General features: G+C 33.0%; 1 protein-coding gene across 3 annotated transcripts in view; it reads left to right on the forward strand.

Annotated features, from left to right (window-relative positions):
- Window positions 1-18,176, forward strand: part of LOC142357984 (uncharacterized) — a 126,396-nt gene that overhangs the window by 51,694 nt on the left and 56,526 nt on the right. For all 3 annotated transcript variants that reach the window (XM_075409472.1, XM_075409466.1, XM_075409479.1), the window contains exons 7-8: window positions 16,122-17,015; window positions 17,342-17,454. In XM_075409472.1, the coding sequence (XP_075265587.1) occupies window positions 16,122-17,015; window positions 17,342-17,454 (1,007 nt within the window). The remainder of the gene's footprint in view (window positions 1-16,121; window positions 17,016-17,341; window positions 17,455-18,176) is intronic.

Raw genomic sequence — 18,176 nt, forward strand, 5'->3', positions numbered from 1 at the left:
AGTTGTGAAAAGAAAAGGTACTAAGCAGAAAAGGATTATGACTGTCAACAACAAATTAGTTTTGTTTTGGAAATTAATTTTATGACTTAGAAAATTGCTGGGCCCATAACCTGTTGGGTTATGGACATACGCAAGCGGAATAAAAAGCGTTTTTAACTAAGTAAAAGAATTAATTTCTCAAAAAATGAGAGAATAACAAAATGATATTTTACAGAAGAATTTAGAGATTTACAGGAGAGATCTGATTATTAGATCAAGATGGTGATTTGAATTTGGGGATGAAAAAAGACCCAAAAATCAGTTGTATATATACCCATTATAAGTGTGAAAAAGTCAAGATACAAAACTAATCTTAGCACCGCGATTTATAGTGGGGGTCGCATAGGTTACCCAATATGGTTTGCTTCTGCAAATCAGTCGCAAAGGGAACCATAAATCGAATGCATTTGCACTTTTCTAAGAATTCATTCACACTTCCGGAGATATCATCATCATTTAATACATGCTGGGAAAATTTTGCATCACTTAATCTAACTCTAATAATAGTTATCTAGATTCACCAATTTGAACCGAATATTGATTCTCAGCACCATTTCTTGACGATTCATATATATAATTTCTTTGATCGAAGTCATATTGCTTGTCTTTCTAATCTGGTAAGTCAAACTTTCTTTCTAATTCTCACTAAGTTTAAGACTATGGTTTGATCGATATTCTAACAGTAATCATGTCGATTACTGAACAATCTAGTAACTCTCATAAAAATTGAGTCATTTACAAAACTTTTGCGTAATAAACCGCTCTCGGCTCTCCTAAGCGAACGCTTTGAACAACAAATTAATATGAGGAAAAAGCTCAGAGTTCTTGTGTAAGCCAATAAAAATTTTTAGATAATCAATTAGTTGAAACTTTCTGAGGATTTTTTATATCGCAAAATTGTGGAGAAAACAAAACACAATTGTTGCGATCCTCGGCGCATACACCCAACTCAATTACAATAACTTTGCTTTTCTGTCACGCAAACTTTCATGGTGCAACACAACTGTTTAACTGATTAATTTTCCAACAAATGATTTATCTTTAAGTAGAAATTTTTGTTATAACCAAAAAAAATTCCCGTGGTAAGTCCAGTAAAACAAATATTAAGCTTCCAGGGAAGTATGTACAAATAATCGGCAGTTTAATGCAAATTTGCATGTAATTGTAGAATTTTTGAGTTGTTCCTGTAGTAATCCAGGGAAGAGTGATATATTCAGTCAAGTCCTCTGCATCGTCGAGGCTTCAAACCAGTAACAAATTCAATTTTTTTAACTGAAATATTTACTTACTACCCAAAATCGCTCAGTCTCAATGAATTTTTTGGTTAAGTCGTGGCTAAAAAAAACCTCTCATGAACCTTTTTCAATCAGTATCTACCAATAATTGGTTTATCAAGATGCTTTCTGAGTTAGAATAAAGCTAACAGGAACTGAAAAAACTAGACAAAGCTTACCTTTTTTCTCTGAAGAAATCAAATCAGTTTAAATCATAGATTAAAAGATTGCAAAATTTTTCTTTTGCTGGAGTGGACAGCGTTCAAATATTCTTTAAGTTTTTCCATGTTTGTCCTAGATCATTTTAAAAATGGTAGCAGTTTCATACAAATTATCATTTCTTAGAAAATCAGTCAGATCAAAAACAGATTTATCTATTTTTACTACTCGTCTCACCAGTGTGAACAAAAAGGTTCTGTAGCAACAACAACCGAATTAAAAACCAAATTTTGATTCTAACAATAATTTTTTGGAGAAATAAGGTTTGACGTGGATTACACGAGCACTTTCAAATCTGTGATTATTTTAGGTAAACAAATTACATATAGCGTAATAACTACTGACACTAAATATTGTTACTCCCCGTCCATATACATTGATCTTGGTAGAACGCCCAACTTTTTAAATATGTTATCACATTGCTTCGAATATTCCCTTCGAGTACTCAATTTTACACTCGTACCATATTATTTAGTTTTTTTTATTATAATTATACAATTTTTTTTATTCTGCTTCAATTTCTGACAATAGTTATAATAAGATTTGGCATTTTGATAATTTTTTTCAACTGAGGAACTGTTCAGATTACATTAACTGTAATTACCTCAAATTGATTGTACCATATTTCTTCCAAAATGTTACTACGAAGTCTTTTGTGATATTTTTTACCAGATTCCAACAAATTTATCAAGTTAATCTATAAGTAGGGAAACAGAATAAGCCGTTACTGACTTCCTAAAACGGTTCCTATTGCAATCATACTTAACGAAAATTAATCTACTAGCTCTCCAACAGTTGCATACGAGACTTTCAATAAGAATTTTATTATTGTACAGCAAGAGTGTCAAAATGAAGAAAGGAAAACTGTGAAACACATGGCAAAGTCTGTTGATAATTTCGATTTTATTCAGTTTTCAGATTTGAAAACGCATTATTTATTGGAATTTAACATACTGTGGAATTTGTACAATTTTGATCTCGTTAGTTTATATCGGACACGGAAATTCTGGAAAACGACATTAGAAATATTCTCTATGGTACGATTTTTGTGAGATAGCTATCTACGAAAACCTTGAAGAGTTTTGGCCGGACTTGGAATTCAGTGAAACTTCTGGAAAAATCGTAAAGCAACTGTACATGTCGAGATTCAACAACCACCAAATAAGAAACTCCAATACCATATACAGCAATAACATTAATGGTAATCAAAACACGCGAATGTGTTATGCTTGTGGCAACCAACAGTTTCGAATCCGCCTGTCAGTTGTTGTCTTGCTCCAAAAAATATAAGCTTTAATTGATTCTTTTAACACAAACACAAACAGTTCTAATCTTGAATTTTGCATTAGCTAAACCTTAATAAACTACCAAAATTGCGATGAAACAGTTGCAAAATTTATCTTGAATGTCTGTTGGTCTCTTTAGTTTTATCTCATTCGATGCTTTAAATTATTTTCCGCCAACAAAATTTAATGTTCATTGTGACAAAATTTGAAAACAGTGGTAGTACTCCAACTTTTATCCAAACAAATTATTTCTGTAATATCAATCACAACACATAAACAGATCATCTATTTCTTTACTGTTTGGGTCCTTATCGTAGTAGAGTCGCAAGTTATCACACACAATGTTTTTTTGTGCAGTTAATATAGTGAGAAAAAATCAAAGAAGGAACAATCGTCAACCAATGACAGATTTTATATACAAATCAAACTCCAAATGAAAATCAAACAATAATTCATTGACACTGTCGGTCAATCAGTCGTTCAGTGACAATCGAATACGACAACTACTCGGTTGGAGTAACTTTTGCTGATCATAAAAGTTAGTCAGAATATACAGTTAATTCTAAGCATAGATTGCTGACTCAGATCGTTCTAACAACAACCACAACAACAACAATAGCAACAGCAGCAACAACAACAACAATAACAACCACAGCAACAACAACAACAACAACAACAACCGCAACAACAACAACAACAACAGCAACAAGGACAACAACAGCAATCACTCATCTTCTTTTTTTACTATATTTTTCTCTCATGTTTGATTAAATAAAGGTTAAAAAGACGTTGTGAGCAAACTGACTGACGGCAACAGACATACGGAAAACAACAAACACTCAACAATCTCTTTTTCTCAACTAATTGGTAAGCCTAATTGATGACCAAGTTCATTGGTAAAACATTTGATATAAATTATGTATACTGAAGAAATAAAAAAGATTATTTTTGGAAGAAGGTTATTTTTGGAAGAAAGTTTTCTTCAGTTTTTCCAAATGTTTTAAAATTTTTCCAGAAAGTTTGAAAGTTTGTTTCGATGATTGTTTCGAGGCTCAACAGGCAATATGAGGTCTAAAAAAACAGATTTCGTTGTCGAGTCATGAAACCCGGTACAAAATGCATTTCGCAAAATTTTAATACTTGAAAATTTTTGGAATGTCCCAAAATTTTTCAAGGTTTTTTTTTATGAGTATAACCAGGTAAAGTGAGGTAATCAAAATTTTGTGTTTGAGAACCGACACCCGGTGCAAAATGCAATTCGCACTATTTTAATACTTCAAACTATTCGATTTTTTCAGTTTTTTTTTTCGAAAATATTTCAAAACGGGAGGACATTGGGTTGTTAGTGGGTTTGCAAAGGTGGGGACAAGAATTTTTATTGATTTTTGCAGTTTTTTCAAAAAAAACCCACCTTTGCAAACCCAGTAACACCCAAATGCCCCTCCCCCCGTTGCATGCCCAGTTAGACACCTTACTACTGTTATTATTTTATTGTTGCTTTATTATAGCTGATTGGCTACTGATTTATTCCCTCGGTCTCTTACTAATGCTTAGAGGGGGATTTCAGATTGATCTAGGCCTTCTGTTAAAGTCCAATTCGAACTTGGATATTCAACATACATGTTGAAAATTTTTCGAACTAGGCGGTTTGTCCTAGGATAATTTTTGAGGCTTTTAAATGCAAAGGAAAAAATTTCATAAAGAAGAGCATCAACTCTAGAAAAATAAAGCCAACGATTATTTGAGATCTGATAATCATTCGGCTACAATAACAAAGTGACCATAGCTTTCAAAGTTAGCCATTAAACAATGTTTGAGCCGTAAAGTAATGAATAATTTTCAATGCTGCATTATTATTATTTATTATTTAGCATTGTGCTCAAACAAGACCACGAAAACCTCTATGCGTGTGGTTTTTAAATTAGACTTTAAAATAATTGATACAAGCTGGCAAAAAGCTTTTTCGATAATATTTTGACTGCTGAAGGCCTTCTCGAAGTTGTCCTGGTTAACCTGAAGCAGAATCAACTTGAAATTGTCCTTTAAAGGTTAGTACTAAAAAGTATGATTAAAATACGCAAAGATAATGCCCTGATAATGTAACAAAAATAGTTAATCTACTTAAATTTGAGAGCTATCACTGAAGTTGAGGTGCCTATAGTTTTCGATAAATAACAGAATGTTGTTTTGTATAAATCTCTTGTAATTGGAGGCTTATAAGAAAGTACAATAAATTAGCAAAAGCTGAATTTGAAAATGCTACCCGGCAGGGTAGCGGGGTTAAAAAGTTATAGATTCAATTGCGCTCGCAGAATATAATATAGGTAAGCAGTTTGTACGTAGCAATTCTAAAAACTCGTATTTTTCGAACAGATGAGACCACGCAGTTTATCATTTGAGTTCCTCTGAGAAAAAGCCCTCATTTTTAGAAAAATCATGATCTTTGATAAACTTAGAAGAAGACTTCCCAAATAACTCTCGTTGCCTTTCATTCTGGTGGTCCTTAAACATTTTGATGGCCATTTTGAGGACTTCAATTTCACCCTCACAGAAACTTAATTGCTATTGAAAACCTTATAGATTTAATACATCAGAAAAGTCTTTGGCTTTCACAATAACGCGGACTTATCGACAATTGGCCATCCTTTTGGTAGCCCCCGTTAGTTTCCTTAACTTGAAATGAGTGCTCCCTTCTTGGGAAAATTACCGGGAAGTTGGCACATTTACCAGTGATTGATGGACTGAGAAGTTTTTGGACACTTCAGCACTGGATCAAGATTAATCAATAGTTCAGACTGAATTCTGAATTTAAAATATCGTCTACATAGTATAATTTAATTTTGGATATGTGCAGCTTGTTTTCATTGCGACTTAATGAGGATCATTGGGTTCGCGTGGAAAAGCTAAGTAAGGCAACGGATAACAATATTTTTGCTATGAGGACGTTTGCCTGCAATATTGCATATTTTGAAACATTTCTCTCATATTAAGTATATTAGTGCAAACGCGCATAACAGTTGAGCTAGTTTGTGGATTACTACTTGTTGCACAATCAGATACATGTCGAAGCATATGTAGAGCGTAAGTTTAAGGCTGTATCTCAACTCTTCGTTTTTTTTCAAGATGCAAAAAATATTATAAAAAGCCCTCTAAATTAGGATTTCGATAAATCTAGAAAAACTTTAATCATGTGTGGAATAAGAATAGTTGTCCTGTAGAGTTATAGGCAGAATGTATTCAATTTATTTGAAGAATAAATTACAAAACAGCTAGCTGAATCAGTTTATAGTTCTTTTAGAGCAAAAAAAGTGTTTCAGAAAATCATACACCGGGGGTTGCTTGAAAAGGCAACTGATGCCGCTCTCGTTATGTAAAGTAATTTCTCATTCAGTTTAATTTTCATTGTTACCAAGCTCCCTCTAATAAAACACAGCATTAACTTGATGTTTCTGAAAATGTTTGCTGATTCTTTAAAATCGACAAGGCGGCTCGTTAATGTGCGTTCGCACATGATGTTCCGACCCGAGCTCATCTACAATTTTGACTTAATTGTCAACCAAATGAAGAAATAACAAAAATAGATGTTTGAGTTTAAAACAATGGTTACACAACCTATCTACTAATTGAATTACATAATCCCATGCTTTTTTACAGCGCCAATGATGTCTGACCTTACAGAGACTACGAGACAAAAAAAACAACCAAAAAATTAGTAAAAACAAAAATTTCACGGCAAAAACTGAATACCTAAATTTAAAAGCACATAGTAACAACGTCAAAATGCAGTCAGATAAAACCTTAACTACTCAAATTTTCTTTTTCCTAACTATACAGTAGATGGAAAGTTTTCTTAATGAGACTATGTTACAAGTCAACAAAGAGAACGATCAATGAGGCGAAATTCAAAAATTAATCAACATTTTTTAAACCAATAAACATCAAAAATTATTAGCTTTTAAAAAAATAATCCTTGATAAATACCAACAGTTATTACAAAATGTAAAGACTTTGACTTTGGGTAGACTAAGCCTTAGAAGCGAACTAAAGAAAAACTTAAAAAAAATTACTAACGACTTGCGAAAACACAAACTATTGCTACCATTAAAATCATTGGCTATTATCTGAATATCATGTATTTTTAATTCAATTCTTATTTCTACTAATTCAGCAGCTGGAATTATACTGAGAGATTAAATAAATTTATTTGGGCCACATTTGTAATCCATTGGGATCTGTTACTAAGTGATTGTTCTGAAAGATGAGAAAAGGAAACGCAAAAAAGATCCCCTCAAAAAACGTTTATAAAAACGCATATTGTCCAACAAACAAAGCATCGCTGAAAAATATTATCATTAGATTTGTTTTTTTTACGAGAAATTGGATGTGTTTTTTTAATACGAGAAATTGGATGTAACCTCTCATTGATGAAATAAGTTACAATTTGACGAAAAGAACAACAAAAACTGAAAAGTTCGAAAAATATTCGAAAACGTTTATTTTAATCTTCAAGACTACAGGCTATAAACTGACTTACTGATGCGCTTAAATTATTATTTCACTCTTCAACGACAAGCGTAAGTGACATGTCAGCATTTTATGGCTACCTAAAGAACAAAACAGGCAAAAACAGCAATTTCAATAAAAAAAATTGAGCGAGAAAAGTGTCGAAGGCATTAAAAAATGAACTTACCGCTAAAACTTTTCTACGTTCGATTAAATTTTTAACAGCAATGGAATTTTGTTTTTTATCAGTATAATTTCAGAAAAAAAATCAAACATAAGGAGGCCTTCTGACTGCTGAAGGCCTTCTCGAAGTTGTCCTGGTTAACCTGAAGCAGAATCAACTTGAAATTGTCCTTTAAAGGTTAGTACTAAAAAGTATGATTAAAATACGCAAAGATAATGCCCTGATAATGTAACAAAAATAGTTAATCTACTTAAATTTGAGAGCTATCACTGAAATTGAGGTGCCTATAGTTTTCGATAAATAACAGAATGTTGTTTTGTATAAATCTCTTGTAATTGGAGGCTTATAAGAAAGTACAATAAATTAGCAAAAGCTGAATTTGAAAATGCTACCCGGCAGGGTAGCGGGGTTAAAAAGTTATAGATTCAATTGCGCTCGCAGAATATAATATAGGTAAGCAGTTTGTACGTAGCAATTCTAAAAACTCGTATTTTTCGAACAGATGAGACCACGCAGTTTATCATTTGAGTTCCTCTGAGAAAAAGCCCTCATTTTTAGAAAAATCATGATCTTTGATAAACTTAGAAGAAGACTTCCCAAATAACTCTCGTTGCCTTTCATTCTGGTGGTCCTTAAACATTTTGATGGCCATTTTGAGGACTTCAATTTCACCCTCACAGAAACTTAATTGCTATTGAAAACCTTATAGATTTAATACATCAGAAAAGTCTTTGGCTTTCACAATAACGCGGACTTATCGACAATTGGCCATCCTTTTGGTAGCCCCCGTTAGTTTCCTTAACTTGAAATGAGTGCTCCCTTCTTGGGAAAATTACCGGGAAGTTGGCACATTTACCAGTGATTGATGGACTGAGAAGTTTTTGGACACTTCAGCACTGGATCAAGATTAATCAATAGTTCAGACTGAATTCTGAATTTAAAATATCGTCTACATAGTATAATTTAATTTTGGATATGTGCAGCTTGTTTTCATTGCGACTTAATGAGGATCATTGGGTTCGCGTGGAAAAGCTAAGTAAGGCAACGGATAACAATATTTTTGCTATGAGGACGTTTGCCTGCAATATTGCATATTTTGAAACATTTCTCTCATATTAAGTATATTAGTGCAAACGCGCATAACAGTTGAGCTAGTTTGTGGATTACTACTTGTTGCACAATCAGATACATGTCGAAGCATATGTAGAGCGTAAGTTTAAGTCTGTATCTCAACTCTTCGTTTTTTTTTTCAAGATGCAAAAAATATTATAAAAAGCCCTCTAAATTAGGATTTCGATAAATCTAGAAAAACTTTAATCATGTGTGGAATAAGAATAGTTGTCCTGTAGAGTTATAGGCAGAATGTATTCAATTTATTTGAAGAATAAATTACAAAACAGCTAGCTGAATCAGTTTATAGTTCTTTTAGAGCAAAAAAAGTGTTTCAGAAAATCATACACCGGGGGTTGCTTGAAAAGGCAACTGATGCCGCTCTCGTTATGTAAAGTAATTTCTCATTCAGTTTAATTTTCATTGTTACCAAGCTCCCTCTAATAAAACACAGCATTAACTTGATGTTTCTGAAAATGTTTGCTGATTCTTTAAAATCGACAAGGCGGCTCGTTAATGTGCGTTCGCACATGATGTTCCGACCCGAGCTCATCTACAATTTTGACTTAATTGTCAACCAAATGAAGAAATAACAAAAATAGATGTTTGAGTTTAAAACAATGGTTACACAACCTATCTACTAATTGAATTACATAATCCCATGCTTTTTTACAGCGCCAATGATGTCTGACCTTACAGAGACTACGAGACAAAAAAAACAACCAAAAAATTAGTAAAAACAAAAATTTCACGGCAAAAACTGAATACCTAAATTTAAAAGCACATAGTAACAACGTCAAAATGCAGTCAGATAAAACCTTAACTACTCAAATTTTCTTTTTCCTAACTATACAGTAGATGGAAAGTTTTCTTAATGAGACTATGTTACAAGTCAACAAAGAGAACGATCAATGAGGCGAAATTCAAAAATTAATCAACATTTTTTAAACCAATAAACATCAAAAATTATTAGCTTTTAAAAAAATAATCCTTGATAAATACCAACAGTTATTACAAAATGTAAAGACTTTGACTTTGGGTAGACTAAGCCTTAGAAGCGAACTAAAGAAAAACTTAAAAAAAATTACTAACGACTTGCGAAAACACAAACTATTGCTACCATTAAAATCATTGGCTATTATCTGAATATCATGTATTTTTAATTCAATTCTTATTTCTACTAATTCAGCAGCTGGAATTATACTGAGAGATTAAATAAATTTATTTGGGCCACATTTGTAATCCATTGGGATCTGTTACTAAGTGATTGTTCTGAAAGATGAGAAAAGGAAACGCAAAAAAGATCCCCTCAAAAAACGTTTATAAAAACGCATATTGTCCAACAAACAAAGCATCGCTGAAAAATATTATCATTAGATTTGTTTTTTTTACGAGAAATTGGATGTGTTTTTTTAATACGAGAAATTGGATGTAACCTCTCATTGATGAAATAAGTTACAATTTGACGAAAAGAACAACAAAAACTGAAAAGTTCGAAAAATATTCGAAAACGTTTATTTTAATCTTCAAGACTACAGGCTATAAACTGACTTACTGATGCGCTTAAATTATTATTTCACTCTTCAACGACAAGCGTAAGTGACATGTCAGCATTTTATGGCTACCTAAAGAACAAAACAGGCAAAAACAGCAATTTCAATAAAAAAAATTGAGCGAGAAAAGTGTCGAAGGCATTAAAAAATGAACTTACCGCTAAAACTTTTCTACGTTCGATTAAATTTTTAACAGCAATGGAATTTTGTTTTTTATCAGTATAATTTCAGAAAAAAAATCAAACATAAGCAAATACATCAGAACCACGAATTTTTTGAGAAGTGTGAACGCCATTAATTTCATTAGCTTTCAACGGAATCCACTAAATACGCTAAATTATGCCTCCATGGGACAACAAACTTGCTTGGCATTCACATTTCGTCAATAAGACCTTACAACAAGTTATTGACGATGAGAACAACAACAAAGATAGGCAACAACCAAAAATTCAGTAGAAAAGCGCCCGAAGAAAGTCTCAAAGCAATTTGATTCACATTTTCTTCTCTGAAAACTTTATATATGATCCTTTGAAATTTACCTAAGCCAATGACAACCATCAGTATTGGGAAGATATGATAAGTTTTCAAAAGGATCCAAATTTGAAAAAAAGTACCCAAAAATTTTTAAAAAAATGTGAGAACTAGTGGCATTACAGTTTTGAAACTAATAGATAGAAGATAAAACCGCTTACCAGATTCTTTTTTAGCTGCGAAACAGGAAATGATCCGAAAGGTACTAAGACTGACTGACAACTCACGAAAAAAAAGATTGGTTAATGCTCCAAAAAAATTTCGAAAAACTATTTTTAAAGTCTTAACAGACAATTAACTCAAAAACTTTTAACTAAGGGTAATAACTACTCTCAGAAATAACACGATGGCAGGAAACAAATAATTGTCATGCCTAGATAATGAATAAGAGATCACAATAAGTCATAAAACTATGAAAACAACAACAAAAATAGGCAAAGTCCAAAAATTCAGTAAAAGAGTGCCAGAGGAAAGTGTCGAAGCCGTTTAAATCATAAGCTCTTCTCTGAAAACTTTATTTATGATCCGTTGAAAGTCTTCCCTAAACCAAGGAGAAGTATCAGTAATAGGATAATGTAATAACTTTTCCAAAGGATACAAAAATAAGAAAAAGTACCCGAATTTTTTTTAAAAAAATTATGAAAACTCGTGGCATTAAAGTTTTAAAGGTAATGGGTAAAAGATCAAAACAGTAACAAGATTTTGGCTGCACTAGAAATTAAAAGTGATCTTTTAAAAATAAGACTGACTAACAGTTCAAAAAAAACTTTAGGATCGGTTAATGTTCAAAAAAAATTTTCGAAAAACTTTTTATCAAAGTCTTAACAGCCAATAAATTCAGGAACTTTTAACGGAGGTCATTAAATACGCTTAGAAATAACACAATGGCAGGAAAAAAATATTTGCCATGCATATATAATCCATAAAAGATCACATTAAGTGTTAAGACTATGAAAACAGCAACAAAAACAGGCGAAAATCAAATTTCAGTAGCAAAGTGCGAGAAGAAAATTTTGAAGCCATTTAAACCACTAGTTTTTCTCCGCAAACTTTATCTGTGATCCACTGAATGTCTATTTCAAGCCAATGGGATTAGAACAATTTTTGGAAAATGTGTATAATATTTAGATAATGTGATAAAAGTTCAAAAGTAACGAATAATACGAAAATATCTAAAATTTTGAATCCTTGTGCCATTGAAGTCAAATAATCAATAGTTAGAAGATAAAACCGCTTACTAAATTTATTTTATTTCCAGTAGAAAGCAAGTGGGTTCTGTGAATTTTGAGACTGGTTAACAGTTCACAAAAATTTTAAGATTGGTCAATGTTCAAAAAACTTTTCGAATTTTTTTTTTAAAAATTCTTAACGGCCATCAAATCAATAAATTTCAACGGAAGTAAATAAATACGCTCACATTTACTTCAACAGGAATAGGAGGATGTTTTTCATGCATAGGTGATCAATAAAACAACACACAAAGTCTTATGACTATGAAAACAACATAATCAGGCAAAAACCAAAAATTCAGTGGAGAAGTGCTAAGCCGTTTGAAACCATAAATTTTTCTCTCATAATTTTATCTGTTATCCACTGATCGTTTTGTTAAAGCCAACAAGAGCTGTCAATTTTGGGATAAAGTGTTAAGATTTCAAAACTAACCAATAATGCGGAAATATCCGAAAAAAACTTTTATAACTTTTTGAAATCTTGTTTCATTGAAGTCATTTTACTAAAAGTTAGAAGATGAAACTGCCAGCTAGATCAATTTTTGTTACAGTCGGACAAAAAAGGGTGCTGTAATTACAGAGATTGACTTACAGTTCACGATAATAAGTTTATTAACTATTTAGAAGTCTTGACAGCCATTAGCTGTCCTCTTAAAGCACTAGATATGTTCATTTAAAGCTTATTACGGATCATATTGCACTGTTAGTCATTAATTCCAAGTCATAAAACTCAAAAAAATTAATAAAACTTCAAAAAGAAATTCAAAATTTTATTTGAAATTACGAAAACTCAGAGTCGAATTAAAAAAAAACATGAGTAATTCCTTGAAGACGATTTTTTTGTTCATTGGGCTTCATTTGGCTGTCATTTGGCTGGAAGATTTGTCAATAACGGAACCTCTTATGAAAAGTGACTTGTCTCTAGGTGACTAAAAAGCAAAAAAGGAGAAAAATTTTATAAAAAAAGAGCTCTCAAATATATTTCGATTTTTTTTTATATTGAAGCTCCCGATGAGACCAGAACTAGTTTTTTTTATCGCCTTTAATCTATTATTCACACAAAATTGGCATTTTTTGGCAAAAAAATCAAATTTGAAAAACTATTTTTATAGAAATTATCTTAATTTGAAGAAAAATCACACTAAAGGTGAACAAATATCCTGTGTTCACACAAAAAGTCAATCCTCAATAACTCCTCGAAAAAAAAACGAAAATCAAAAAAATCTTTTTAATTTTGAATTCTACGCTGGACCAGATTTTTAATGATACCACTAACATTTCTCTGCGATGTATATATCGATCGGCCAAAATTGACTGAACAAAAAAAACCCATTTGAGTATATAGTTCCTCCCCCACAAGTGGGTCGGAACAAAAAGTATATGACATCAGTTAACCGGGCAAATCAGCCTTTTGTACTAAATCACAGAAAAAAGGAGTATCTTTGGCAACTTTGGAGGAAACTGATAGAAAAGATCCTATAAATGGTTTCATTCGTTCACTGGTTTTATTTTCTACGACAACAGGATACGCATCTTAAGAATGGCTTAAGTACCATTACTGTCAGGGTAAATTACTTAAGAGTTAGGGTAAAGGTGCGGGTTAATTTAGCCTAATTTTGGCCTGTGCAGGTAAATTGCAGGTAGTTTGTGCCGGAGAACTGCCTGAAGATTTCAGAAAATTTTACCTGAAATTGTTGGTACGTTTGGGTACAGGATTGCCAAAACATGTACACACTTCAGATAAATTTATCTGAATTTTTTAGGTAATTTTACCTGCAGTTTTTAGAGTACTGGAGATTTGTCATTAAAAACGCAAAATAACAGCAACATTTGCCAACCTCCGAACCTAAAGGTGTTCTGCTGATGCTATGCCTCTATCTCCTCTGCTGATAAACGCAAAATAACTTTTAATAAAAAGAACTTTATTTGATAATTAGTTGGCCGGTGTGGCATCTATGTTCACATACACCTCATATTATGTAATTTGGGGTTATTCAACTATCAGTTTTCACTTCTTTTGACCAGCATCCTTTGACCTCTTGATTTCTTTTAGTTCACCCTTGTCTACTATTCCCAACCCGTTTCCTTTTTTCCTGGTCTTCGAAGCATGAAGCACTTATTGAGACTCACAGAAGAATCGGGCCATTGGTTCACGCTCATAAAAATCAGTCAGGAGATTTTAGGCGGCTGTGTTGATGTGCACATCTAAAATTGGCATGACGCAAACTGTTCCCTGGTGTATTTAATGTTCTGAGTCACTTTTCTACCAATTTCACATAATCTCCGGAGTGATTCGGAAATGTCCTTGTTTACTGCAATGTTTCTAGAAATTCGAGATATTTCTAGTGCTTTAAGTTATTAATGGAGTAAATCGAAGCCAACGGTCAACAGAAACCATTAATAACTAATTTCGAAATCAATGACTACGTGCATTTTTTGCTTGCGTTATTATAGGTGTCTCACTAATAAAACTATTCAATGACAAATCAACTCTCCTATAATACTACCTATTATCGGGCAATTTACGCAATAGCTAGTAAAATTAGGTGTAGCAGACAGCTATTTTATTGGATTGTTGACGTAATGTTGAGTGTTTATGACCAGTTTTACTGGTACAATAGTACTGCTCTATTAAGGGCTACAAAAATCAAGCTCTTCTTTTAAAATGAGATAAGATGCGCTCTAGTCATTATTATTCACCAAAATCTCATGTTTTTTTGAAAAGGGTAAAAACTCCTCCCTACACAAAACTTTCTAGGCTTATCTCTGGAACAACTTTCAGTTTAGAGATTTTTTGCGTTTATAGGATATCAAGAACAAATTTTCCTGAAAAGAAACCTGTAAGACACTCATCGAATCTTTTCATATAACATCTGAGAATCTCATCTCCTCCAAAGACTTTCTTTTCGAAAAGTTTGTGAGATAATTTTTCTTAAAATTATCCTCTTGTGTACTTCTTTAGGTTTATCGTTTAGTGGGGCATTCAGTTAAAGGTTTAACTTTAGCGCCCAATTTTTCGAATATTGCGCAAATAGTGATTAGCTGTTATCTATGTCGTTGGATGACAGCAAATTTACTATTATTCATTAACTCGCTGGACACTTTGACGCAAAAAAACCCAAGTTTTGGAAATCTGCAAACCAAGTTTTCAAATTTCAGCATTTTGACGATTGTGCATCAGGTGTATCTGTAACTTGGGCTTTTGTTTCATTGAAACTGAATAACTTTTATGAAAGAATACATTATTTGTCGTGTTTAAAACTATTATTATTGAAACCACTCAATTACGTAATTTATTAGCTCCAATTCAATTGCTGTTATGGAACCTGCTACGACCTTATAATTAAGTAAAAAATTAGTACAATTCAAATTTGATTGTTTTGGTTGGGTTTTACCATCTTCAAATTGTGCACCCACATTTCAGTCTATTGAGGAAGTTTTGATGAAAACCTGTTCAGTCTGGGCAATTGTGACCAAAGCCTGTTCGGTCTGGCCAAGGATGTCCAAAGTCTGTTCAGTTTGACTAATACCTATTCTAGAGGAAGATTGGTCTGGAATCCCCTGTCCGCAACCCAAGACGGTCAGGCCAATACTTATCTTGGAACGCGGACCTCATCCTGGGTTCAGAAACAAGAAAAAATAAAAACAAAGGGTCTATAGGATATAAACAAACAGAGAACTTAAGACCCGTTGGTGTAAACTTAAGGGCTATTAGGGTTTCAAAAAAGAGAAAATGGTTCAAATTCTGTAGTTGCCAATTTTTAAAGTAGTTGAAACTGTTCACTAAAACCCCAAAAAATCTTCCATGAATTTTGATAGAGTTATATTGCTCGCGTTGAGAAATACCGACAAAAACGACGTACGAAGCGTCGGTTTTTGTCGGTTTCTGTCGGTTTCATCGGTTTTGTTTGTAAGAAGCGTCGGTTTTTGTCGGTTTCCGTGGGTTTCATCGGTTTTGCTTGTAAGAAGCGTCGGTCTTTGTCGGTTTCTGTCGGTTTCATCGGTTTTGCTTGTAAGAAGCGTCGGTTTTTGTCGGTTTCTGTCGGTTTCATCGGTTTTGCTTGTAAGAATCGTCGGTTTTTGTCGGAATGAAAACAAGACAGACTGATTGCTGCTGCTGCTCCTAATATAGGCAGTCAAGGGATCTGTATTGGGCAAAAGCGCATAATTTACGGGTATCTTTGAATTTTTAGACGTCCCAAAAACACAAGCATGACAACGGAAGTGTCGGACGCAATCAAAGTGGAGTCATTGGAGGCAGAACTGCAGGAACTGGACAACGAGTGTGAAAAATTAGAGAAAAAATTGCAAAAACGGGACAAATCAATTTTAGATTTAAAAGAACAACTGGATCGGGCTACTGAAGAAAACTCTAGGTTCAAAACACAGATTGAAACTCTACAGAGAGAACAGAAAAACAAAAACAAAGTATCGCCCGTATTTCAAACTAATCAGAACACTTTTGAAATTAAAAGTCTTAAAGACAATCTAAAACGCAAAGATGAGGATTTGAAAGCCTCCGAACAAAAATACAAATCGCTTAGGGCGCAGAATTCTCAATTAGAAGAAAGAATAGCCGCGCTTAAACAATCTTCTGATGTAAACATTAATGTCGTGGACTTGCAAGCCGAAATAGCGAAACGTGACCGGAAACTAGAAAAGTTTAAAAAAGAAATAGAATCTGTAAACGAGGATTTGAATTTACTCGACAAGCGTGAGGCTGAAATTGAAACTTTAAAATCCGAAATAGAGAAATTGAAAATAGATAAAACGAACGCTTTGGCTAAGGAGACTTCGTCACCAGAATACAACGAAAATGATCTATTAGCCGAAATTGATGAGCTTACGCAACAGTTACACGATGCTGCTTCTAGCATTGAATCGTGTGAGATTCGGCTAAAGGAGCAGCAAGTAAAATTGGACGAGATTCCGGCCAAAGATAGAGAGATCGAAGATATGAAAAAAGAAGTGGCGGAATTGGAGCAGAAGTTAAAAGTTGAGGCGAAAAAGCAAGCAGGGTCGAAGAAAGATGGAGAAGTTATAAAGCAACTTCGAAGTGACTTGGCAGATTACAAAAAAGAGAACAGGCATTTTGTTTTTTCTTGAAAAAACTTTTTAACTAAAAAAACTTGAATGGTTCATCACAATTTTTTTTAGCTTTCATTGATAAATTTGATTTCATTTTTTGCTGTTATCGATCAAAAGAATACTTTTTCTGTTTTTTTTTTAAATTGTTTACACATAATTTAATGACACAGTTTTTGGTTTTTAATGAGCGATTATCGATTGAACAGCTCTTTATCAGATCAACATAACATTGATGATTTCAGCAGAGGAAAAAAATTGATTCGCAAGTTCTTGTTTTTGTTATAAAAGGGACTATTTTGAACAACATGCCTTGTGTGAACAACAGTGAGCTGTACGGCGAGGTTGACTTCCTCAAGGACAAAGTGACGAAACTGCAAAAATCACTGGTGCAGAAAACAGTGAATGACAATGCTGCTAACACTGTAGCTGATTTGTCTGGTAAGGTTGAACTTTCTTTTCCTTTTTTGAAGGACAAATTTAAATTAACAAGAAAAACCGTTAGGCTAAAAAATACTTATATGATCAACATATGAAATGGCTGCTCATCTGGAAATCTTTATAATGAGGCTGTTCGTATATGCTACCGGCAGTCGTTAATTCGAGAATCAAAAATCAAGAGAAAACCTAAGTGATCGGATTACTAATCGAATAATCTTAGTGATTTTAGTAATGGGGGGGGGGGGGTTGAGACAAATATTTTGCTCGTTTAACTAAAAATAGGGATACTTAAGTGCTTCTGTTGACTGCGTGTTTTCTATGCGCATAATTTAATACATCTTAACCTTTCATCATTTTAGAAAGAAAGGCATGAAACATTACAGATATTTATTGTCAGTTACCAGAAAAGTGCTAGCTAGGAATGGCATAGAAACAAAACGGGGTGACAGTGTTCACTTTTGCATTAGGGAGCTCAATATCTTCAACAAAATGACAAAAACATAGCAGGACAAAGTCCTGAATTACAATCCAAAGAATTGAACTAACTATTGGCCGCCAATTAAGTTTTAAAGAAACATCAAACTAAGAAAGCCAACAAAGCTTCTAATCTTATATAAGGAAATATGAACAAAAAATCTACAAACAGTTAGAAAACTTGTTTTTTTCATGAATCTTGTGTTTTAAGAATTCGTAAAATAACAACAACTTTGAAAAAATTGAAT

This window comes from Convolutriloba macropyga, chromosome 2, assembly GCF_964194025.1.
Source record: "Convolutriloba macropyga chromosome 2, txConMacr16.3, whole genome shotgun sequence".
NCBI classification, from domain to species: Eukaryota; Metazoa; Xenacoelomorpha; order Acoela; family Convolutidae; genus Convolutriloba; species Convolutriloba macropyga.